Source organism: Gavialis gangeticus, unplaced genomic scaffold (assembly GCF_001723915.1).
Source record: "Gavialis gangeticus isolate Ggan-Ray unplaced genomic scaffold, GavGan_comp1, whole genome shotgun sequence".
Taxonomy (NCBI): Eukaryota; Metazoa; Chordata; order Crocodylia; family Gavialidae; genus Gavialis; species Gavialis gangeticus.
Window position 1 is genome coordinate 113,620,361 of NW_017729022.1, and position 10,585 is coordinate 113,630,945.

At 41.2% G+C, this 10,585-nt stretch overlaps 1 protein-coding gene across 1 annotated transcript in view; it reads left to right on the top strand.

The window, feature by feature from the left end:
- ANO2 (anoctamin 2) overlaps positions 1–10,585 on the top strand; it is a 403,174-nt gene that overhangs the window by 9,577 nt on the left and 383,012 nt on the right. The window contains exons 5-6 of the mRNA XM_019515999.1: positions 4,097–4,281; positions 7,251–7,655. Coding sequence (XP_019371544.1) covers positions 4,097–4,281; positions 7,251–7,655 — 590 coding nt within the window. The remainder of the gene's footprint in view (positions 1–4,096; positions 4,282–7,250; positions 7,656–10,585) is intronic.

Below are 10,585 nucleotides of genomic sequence, written 5' to 3' on the forward strand. Positions count from 1 at the left end.
AAAATGTTACAAAAAAAAAAAAAGGCTTGTACTATATATAAGCAAGTACCAAAGTGTTACTTAAAAGCTTTTTTGTGAATATTTGTGTTTAAGACTTGCAGCAGTTTCACAAAAGGTAACATGCATATATTCTGAATGAACTAAATCCATGGGTACCTGTAACAGTTTGCATGTATACAACTGTATATGTTTATTTCATGGTCCATGTTTTCAAATATGTTTTTCACTTCCAGGTGCTCAGGGAGGGGAGGGTCTGACAGTAAAGGAGTGGGGGGAGGGGTAAGGGGGCATCAGTGGAAAGAAGTTGGAGCAGGCAGAAGGTAAGGGGGCTACTGGACCCCCCCTAGATTTATTTTCCCTGCTATAGTAGTGTGAGGGGGACAAATTCAAAGCAAACCCCCATTATAACAAACTTATACATTTTCCATATATATATACATATAATTAACTATTGCAGGGGGGTAATTTTATATTTAGGAACATCTTATATTCAAGTAAATACAGCAAATTACAAGGGAAAATTTAATGACACACTTCTCTTCATAAAAATGAAACGGGAAAGGAATATGTTTTTCTAGGAGGTGCATATGCATGGCGTGTGTTGGCAGTGGATAAGGGCAGGGAGCAGATATTTGTAATATTTGATGCAACTATCTAGATTTTAAACTTTAAAGGGTTTAAAAAAAAAAGATTTTAATGTGAAAAAACTCCAACACTCTTGGGTTTTCCAACCTTTTGCAACAAAACTAATCTGCCAGAGACTGCACCACCAGTAGAAAACACATTGTGGTATACACAAGCAAAAACTCGACATGAACAAACTGAGCAGTGCTGAGTATAAAGATATAAAACTTTAGGTAGTCTTACTGCCAGAATACTTCCCCCAGCCAGATGAGTGGCATTCCCTTTTTCCTTGACAGCAGTATGCCTTGAATATAGAAAAATGCTCGATATAGTTTTGCTCTCCATTGTTCCATTAGATTTTACCACATCTATGGTTATCCCTTTTGGTAGGCTTCCCTCCCATCCCTTGAGCCATGGAGGTTTTCTTTGAATTTGTCCCCCTCACACTACTATAGCAGGGAAATAAATCTAGGGGGTCAAGTTGCCCCCTTACTTTCTTCCTGCTCCAACTTCTTTCCACTGATGCACCCCACCCCGCTTTACTGTCAGACCCTCCTCTCCCTGAGTCAATGGTCCTAACAGTAAACTCCTCCTTTAAAATATGTGCAGAATGGGAGTGGTAAAGAGTAGAAGTCCAATTGTATTCAACCTATAAGATGTCTAAGTGGATTTCGGTGCCTAAGTGTGATTTTATTCCATGCTGTTCAAGTTCCTGAAAATTTATTAATGCATCTACTTCTGTAGATAATCTGATAAAAAAGGAGCGGGAGGACTCCTCCTTTTGCATTAATGATTTTTCAGGGACTCTACCAGGGTGGAATAGAAATACACTTAGGCACCTAAGTCCACTTATAGACCTCATACATGGAATAGAATATGGTGTAGTAGACTTAAGGCTAAAAGGTGACAGTGGAGAGCTGGGCTCTACATGGACATAGATGCACCTACTACATCTCCCATCAGGGGTTGCAATACCAAACACTGATGTGGACTGAAGTCAAATTTATTCACTCAAAATTCACCATGATTCAGTTTAATGAACCTAGATATTCTGCTTTGGGTTGAACTATTTTGTATAGATTTGTCCTGACCCAAAATCAGTCTTTTTGGCAAAAGTAAAACTTACTACGTTTCAATACTGCAGTAACTACATTTTCACTGAAAAACTTAACTTTGGATATTCCAGGCCATACTAACTGCTTACCTACATTAGTGAAAGGTTCACAATCTAGCCTTGCAAAAGCAAGAACAATGAAGTGAACTCAGTTTATAGTCACCAAAAATGTTCTTCAGTGATTTAACCCAGGCCCAGCTAAAGGTACTTACAAAACTCAGGGGCTTTAATTGACTACTTTATGATTTTGTGAGGTATCCAAGGCTTTGACTGAGAATATTGGAGAAACAGTGAGGGTGGCCAGTGGGACTGAAACTTCCAGTAACTAATTATTTTCCGTGAAGTTTCCCTCATGGCATCATTATGTGCTTCATTAAAGGAAAACAAGTGTGAATCTCCTTGAGAGCATGAGGAAAACTGGTGGGTCAGAAATATTAAATGATTAAAATAATGATGGTTTTTCCTTGGCTGGTACTTTGTCTTTCCTGGAGGAGTTCAGATCAATCACGTCTGAGGCCCAGCCACCACAATGGCCAGGCAGAGCACCACACTCTGTCAGTGTGGGTCACATACATTGCAGGCCAAGATACTTTTTGCCATTGCTGCATGTTAACATGCCATTGGTCATTTGGGACTGACTTTGTGTTTTTTTCCTAAGCTTTCTTTCTGTGTTATGTACTCACAGCTATGCATAGTTCTGCAACATAAATACTCGCATGCATCCAGTGTTGTACTGGGGAGCTGTCTGTTAGCCTTTGATTACAGGTTACAGTATAGGATATGTCAAGCTAGGAGGTGGGTCAGAAACATGATGGCCACATTGCACATTATCAAGCCAATGGTAGGATTTTTCATGGTTTGCTCTGAAGGCCCACTCAGCTGTAGTTTTGGTATTTGTTGGTGTTGAAATCTCATAAACTATTTGGTTCAACCTGTGGCCATTTTGGGAAATCAGCCATGAGTCTGACATATTGACTGTATTCATTCTTATGAGATTTTGGCTACATCATAGTAGATTTGATATATGGGACCTTCCAGCCCAGAACACAGGAACCAGCCAATGTTGTATATCAAAATTCTCCTGAAATTTATAACCTTGGTTCTGAAATGTTTGCTTTGGCCCATTTCTAGTGTAAAACCATAATTATGCTTGTACAATCAACCCTGGCTGTTATATTTCCTGATTTCTCAGAGTGCTTAGTTATGCAACCTCTTTGTTGCACTGAGATAATTCTTCTAATATAATGATTTGTATCACTTTCCATCTGAGGAACAATTTATTTAGTCTTAAAAACACATTTGGGTGTGGAATTATATTATCCACACTTACAGATGGAGAGACTGTAGCTCAGAGATGTAACATGTGACTTGCCAGAATCATTTACAGAACTAGGAGAAGAACAGAGGATGCAGACAAAAATGCAGCTCCCTGGTCTAACTTGTGGTGCTTCACAGAAAGTGCCATGAGTTAGACTGACACTCCCAACCCAACATGTTAGCTGTTGGGTTGGGATGATGGGGGATTGAGCTCCTAATTGAAGCTGATCCAGAGAGAGAGACTGCCTATCTGCAGCTTCTTCCCCTAATCCTGCCCCCCTCCCATTTCTGGTGCTGTCTCAACATGGGAGGGGGAGAAGGAGGTCCATTTTGGGGTTTGCCAGTCATGCTGGAGTGGAAGGGAGGAGGTGGATTTGAGTCCCACACCATGAGGTGGGGTGAGGGGACTCCAATCAACCTGCTCCCCTCCTCCAGGGCAGCCAAAATGGACCTCCCTCCCATGCCTTCTCCCCCTTCTATCCTGAGACATCATTGAGAATGAGGCTGGGCTGCTTCAGCCCAGCTGCCAGAGCAGACAGAAGTTAATGAAGGCACTTGACTTTGTAGCACCTTCATTTGAACCCTCATATAAGTAGTGTTAGTTGTTGTGCAATCGGAGCACTCAACAGCCATGCACTTCTGTTTGGGAACAGCTGTAGTGTGCTTTCAAGGGGCCGATCACATGACAAATGTAATTTCTGTGTGCATGTAGAGACTTCCTAACTCTTAAACTTGTATTTCAGGCAGTGGGTTAAAACACTTCTGAGCAATATCAGAAAGGCTTTAGCAAATCTATTTGCATATAGTACAGCATGTCTATATCATTTTTGCCTCTTTCCCACTGTTGCCCTCACTAATTCACATGCAAATACAGTATTTGGTGTTTCAATGTGTTTTTTTTTTTTTATATGGTTCTTTCCACACACTCAAAGTTGGAAAAAAAATCTGTGACTGGCACCCATTCAGAGTCCTGTGAAGAAGTACTTAAAGAAATGCCAGCTATGTTACCGACCTCAGACAATTTTTATTTTTTATCCTCAGATATTCCTTTAAGCCACTTGAATCCTACCCAAAGTGGACAGAAAACAGCAGAATATGTTGAGGGCTCTCCATCAACTTACAACAACAAATACCTCACCATCCCTCAAAATCGGCCCTCTGGGCATTGTGACAGTATCAGTAGGGCTGCTGAGCCATCTGGCTGCACAGAGACTTATGACAATGCTGTAAGTAGGATTATTATAATTGTTGACTTATTCCATTAGTACTGTTGACAAGGAGGGATAGCCATGAGGGTGGGAAGAGGGGTTGGGGGAGAGAACAGCATTACGTTTCTTTTGCCTATTAGTGAGAAAAGTGACCCAAGTGACCATATGTAAAATGTCACCACTTTCCTCAACAGTTCAGGTTCCTTGGGATAATTCTGAAATAGTGACTGTATTCAGGTTTGAGTCCAGCTTGGGCTGCTCCATAATTTTTTGTTCTGGTGAGAAGAAAAGAAAATCTGCCTTGACTCTCAGAGCCTGGGATAAGTTTGCAGGGCTTGTAATTAGAACTCAAAGCCCCATGATCAGTTTACCTTGTAACCCTGGAAGATGTTCTGGAACCAACAAAATGCAGAACCCAAGATGCCGCTTTAGAGTCAATTCCCTGAATAAAATAGGACCTTACATTATACATAGCACACACTAAGCACTGATTTTTTTTTTTTTTAGAACACAAGAACAAAGGGTTGAGAAGAGGAGAGAGTATATTGAAGATACAACATGTAACCCCTACAGTTCTCTCTGTTAAAAATTTGGAAAACTGTATTTTATTATTAACAATTATCATTTATTTTATTTTCATCTCTTACAATATGCAGTATCTCCCGCTGCAAAAAGCTGCTGCATAATCAGGAAAGCATTGCAAAAGAAAAACTCCTCATTAAAGTCCATGGGAATTTTAACTTGGCTTCAGTTTAAAAAAAAAAAAAAAAAAAAAAAAAAAGGATTAAGCTGTAATGGGACAAAAGCTTCACTGCCTTGTGGGACCTGAGAGAGAGGGAGACTGAGAGAAATAGGCATCTTTGCAATCTGTTCATTTCCTTTCTCTGTGTGGTTGCAGCAACATCCTCCCTTGGAGGTTGCTATGGCAGCTTCTCAGGTAGCAGCTGCTGAGATGAGGCACTTGGGTACCTACAGGCGATAAACAGGAAAACACCCTGAACAACTTCTCATGTTCTCAGACCTGTCTCATTCCATTTCCTTGGGGTTTTATGTGCATCTCACTTCCACAAATAAAGGAGAAGCAGGAGGATAATGCTGGGAGATTATCTTCTGTAGAGCTTGCTAGTGGATTTCCCTGGATTGCTGCTGGTGCCAGCAACCAGGTGGTGGTGACATCTTTCCCCGTGGAGTGTGTTGTGTGAAGCTCTGTGGAAGAGAGTTTAGGAGCCTGAGGTCTGGGGTTTGCACCATGTCAGGGATGGAACCAGAGAATCTGCATGGACTGCCTGTGAGTACAGTATGTCCGTGACTTAAATGAGGAAAGGGGAACATTTTGATTCTTGGTCAGTTTAGGGTGTGAGTGTAAGTTTAATTGTATGTCAGAGCAAAGCGTTTAAGGTGTGTGTGTGAAGCATCCAGAGGAGTCACATGGGGGACCATCTGATCTGTGCAGAGTGGGATGATATATGGAGGGAGAAGGGTATATGCAGCAACATGGAGAATGGGTGTAGCTAATTGAGAAGCCAGGAGATGAAGCACAGTAGTGATGAGAGGTGAACACAGGAGCTATTAGGACCCTGCAGAAAAGCATACAGGGGATGAAGCATGTCAACAAGCACTGTGTTATCCATAGAAATAGCTACAAAAGAAATTCACATGAAAGCCTTGGGGTAAGGTTGCTAGATGGCACAGTTTGCCAAAAGCAAGTTGTTGTTACTTTAATTCAACACGCTTCACTCATTAGTCCCCTTCCCTTTCTCATACATCTCTTTCTACAAGCTGCCCATCTCCACACTGATCTCAAACAATCAACAAGAAGATTTAACACCTTGACTACATTTGCTTGTATATGTGTTCATTAATTTGTATGGTTAATGGGGGCTTGCTTCACGTTTCATAAATTACACTGTACATAGTCATGGCCTGTCCTAGGGTGTGTGGAAGTGAGTGTGGTGTTAGATAGGCTTTTCAGAAAATTTGGGAAACTTACAAGTGCCCTGTTTTAGTGATTGTCTTAAAACAGGGATTAGAGTTTTGCACAGAAATTGCAGAATTGAAATGTGCATTGATGTACTTTGATGATGGCCAGAGCAGAGGGTACATGGTTACAGGTTGTGTTCGGGATAAAGACATCTCGGCTGTGGGTCATGGAAGAAAATTATTTTTAGCTCATTTCAAGCAACTTATTAGAGAAAAGGTGCTCACAAGTGGAGTGTGGATATGGTGCAGAATGACTCCCTTTTCATTACCTTTCTATGATGTGTAGAAGTGCATTGCTCAGTCTAGCAGTCTCAAATTTATAATAAATATTAAAATGTATTCATGCTGATAATTGTTACATCTTGATAGCCATCCAGGCACTACATATTATTCTCTCAAGTCTTCACAGCCCAGGCTTGGTGTCTCCCAAACTCTCTTCCCTTCAGACAGCCCTACTGCTCCTCCTAACACCTTGCAAGTCCTCCTCCGTGCCCCAGATCATGGTACTGTTTCTTTCTTTTCCTCCATTCAGAACACAAGTTGCCCTGAACTCCCTCTACCACAGCACAGCCTGGCTCACAACATGTACCCCACCATGTCTCCAATCCACATTGTGCACCTTACTATCCTACCCATTCATATCTAGAATGCGGATACAGATTGGTGAATTAAGTATGTCTGTACAGGCCCCAAAGAGAGAATCATTGTTTTCCATGCATGTGAGTGAGGTAGATAGGTAAGTAGTGCCTGTTATTTTTTTATAGACACCAGAACGTATTGGAAAGTGCTGGCCTGAGTCGTACTTCTTTGCAGGCAAAGCTGATCTTCCACATGATTTAATCTGGGCTCCTTCTGCTTACACAGATCCCCAGTTAATCCCCAGCATTTACTTCAGACAGCTAATGCTTTCTTGGGCTCATACACTGCAAGGCCCTGAGCCTGGTTATATGCTGCAAGCCTGGTTTTGGACGTTTTCTTCATCTGAGATTTTTCCCTTTTGCTTTCAGATTATTAACAACTACCTGGACAGACCTCACGTGAGGACTGTGGATGGAGCATCCCCAAGTGTAATGCATTTCAGGGACAGCAAGAGGAAAGTAGACTATGTTTTGGCCTATCACTACCGAAAACGCACCTCTCACCACCATCCATCTGGTGGCTCTCTCGGTGGCTTGCACAGACCTGCCAATTTGGCTGTTGTTTCTAATGGGGAGACAGGAAAAAGCCACGGTGAAGAGCAGCCACAGCAAAATCACGACCAGAATATGCCCCAGCAGCAGCCAGATCAGGCAGGTGCTCATGTGATTGAGCTGAGCCCCCTGGATACCCTGGAGGCAGAGAAACAAGAGCAGAGGGAGGAGTATGAGCGCAACCTCATGGAAGCTGGGCTGGAAATAGAGAAAGACATTGAGGTAAGAGGGCAAGGAGCATTCCCCCAGTGTAGCACTGGGCTTCTCACTGGCAAGATGTTGCCTGAATTCAGTACAGAAAGTAAATATGGAGAGGCTCCTAATGTCGGGGGGAAAGCACTGGTGAACAGCCCAGGGCAGCCTGGACTCTGCTTTCTTGCCACTGGCTTTCCTTCACAAAACTCTCTTGCCCAGACCAGAGTGAACTGTTGTGATTTGAGGTTTCAAGGAAAAGGTCATCCCGTGCTTCAAATGCAGCTTAGAGGCATTGTTGTCCTTTCACTGTGAAGGCATGACCCAAAGCCTACAGAAAACCCATCTTTCATTGCTTTCAACTGGTTTGACTATGCTGAAGTTATCACTGACCTACACTGGTGCTAAGTGAGAGCAGAAACAGGGCCTGCAACGTATTCATTAGGAATAAAAAAGCACATGGTACTACCCCCATCCCTTCTTTTCCCAACATTTCTTGTTCACTGGCCATGTTTTTAAAATATACATTGTGTCCACCTCTAGCCTAGTCCTAAAGATAACAAATTGCTGTTGTTACCAGCTAATGAGTTTCTCCCTGAAATCTGTAATCTGTGCTTTAACACTGACAATACCTAGTTTATAGTCTGCTGGCAGGCCTTTGTTGGGGGGTGGGGGGTCAAGCACATGCATATTCAGAAATCTGTTTGAAATATTGAAATAACTTTTAATATTTTGTCTAAACACTTCATTGCTTGGATCTGAATTATTTGCTCACTGTTTATATTTAAAATGCTAAGAGATGAAAAAACATACTAAAAATTTAAGCCACTCATCATTTTTGCCATTTGCTTTGATAAGATGATTCAATTTTGTTTTCTTTTACTAGAAAAAAAATTTTGGTGTCTAAACATTCTTTTTCTTTGTAGTGAATTGTTAATTGTTTTCCCCCCTCATTTGAATATGAAATCATTTCACTTTTAATTTATTTTAACATAATTTTAAAACATATCTCTGTACTTAAGTTTTACATGGAATATACACCGTTGTTAAAATGCCTTTGAGTGTTGAAAGTATATATGGATAAGTTGTGCCTGTGTTTCTGAAACAGAAATATCCTGGGATTGGCAGGTATACACATCACCTTTCTAATCAGGGTTTAGTGAGTGGTTGAGTGTGCTGCTGCTTTTCTGGCATTGATTCAATGATGCAGTCCTGGGATAACTGTCCAGATGCAATTTATGATGTCCCAGAATAAGCTGTTAGTACTTTTTATCCTGTGAACCTTTTTAGGATTTATCCTGGGACAATGGACATGGATGTCTGAACGATTGCACTTTGTCCTGGAATAAAATGGCTTATCCTGGGAAAATGCAATGTCTGTGTGTAACCCTATAGTTGCTATATATCTATATTACAGGCATCTCACAATCTTTAACGTCTCTATGTTCACAACATACCTGTTATCAACCCCAGTTTGCAGATTGAGAGCTGAAGCTAAGGTTATGCCTACATTGCAGAATCAGTGTCCTCAAACATGCTGTCCCTTCTGGCTTTTTTGAGAGCCAGAGATATTCATATTTGCTACAATAAAGTCTGTAGAGGCTTCTCATTTTGGGTGCTTCTAAGCTATGGGTACCTGGCTCTAGAAACCAGAGGCCTTGTTTTTGTAAGTGGTTAAATCCTGTGGTTCTTATTTATTTCAGTGCAGCTGCTTAGTATTTCTGAAAAGTGAGCCCAAAATACCAACCACCTCTGGAAATATGGGCTTAAATGACTTGCTGGGTTTCACATATCAAGTCAATGGCAGGGCTGAAAAACAATTCAGGGTCTTCTGACACTTCTCATGGTTCCCTTTTGTACTGTGTTGCTCGGTTGCAGTTATTTTGGCTGAAGGAACACACTTGGTTGGTACAAAAGTGAATTGGGAAGTGAACTGAAGAAGTTGGAGTTCAGATCCAGATTGGTTTTGTGCTGAGTTTTAGATTGAGGTTTGATAGTAACTGAAACTTCATTAGCTGTATTTCTGTGATCTCATAACAATAACATTTAGAAACTCCATGAGATTAGCTCTTTTTTTTAATAAGGCTTCCTTCAGATTAACCCGTACAGGACTAGAAATCCAAGTAGATTTGTTTTTTTTCATATTATTACCCACTTGAAAATCAGTTGTGAATGTCTCTCTAGTAATATACAGCATGTTGTTTTGAGTAAAATAATTTATGGAGAAATTTGTTTGTTGGCAGTGCTGCTGCTAATTTTTCACCAAGGTTGTGTTAATGGTGTAGGAGGGGGAGGGAAACAACCCTTTTTAATGGAATAAAAGTTTTCTGAGGAAAATTTATTCAATGATGTATTTGCAATGGCAGGAGGGCAGGGTGGCACCTTAGAGACTAACTTGTTCAGAGAGGCATAGGCCTTATTTTTGTTTTTGAAGATTGATGAGAATGGTTTCTATTTCTTTCTAAAACTTGAATATCTCAGGGGAATGCTTTCATTTTTTCTCTCATTTTTCTAGCAGATAGGGGGATGAGGGGGGATGGAAATAGCAGGTTGAGGTGAGAATGGTATAGGTAAGAAGATGTCAAGTGGCACCAAAGCAAAGAGCACTGTGTGGCGCATTTCACTTCCCTACTAGTTGAGGGGTCCATGCAGGATCTGTGCTTTTTCTCTCCTCCCCTGGCTGAGAAGAATCTGGGGGGAATATAATATTCTTTTTTTTTTTTTCAGCCCACAGGTTTATTTTCCTTTTCACAAGATCCTTCTTCAAAACTGTAGAGGCTGCCATGTTGTTATTATTTTGCAGCATTTCATAAGGAGAGGTTCTCTCCATCGATATCCGGGAATGTCTCCTTGCCAAAAAGAAGGCTTACTCCCAATGGAAAGGAGGGGTCATCACTAAGGAGGACTATTCAGCAGTTGCTCGGGGATGTAGGGGGATGGTTAGGAAGGCCAAGGCAGAG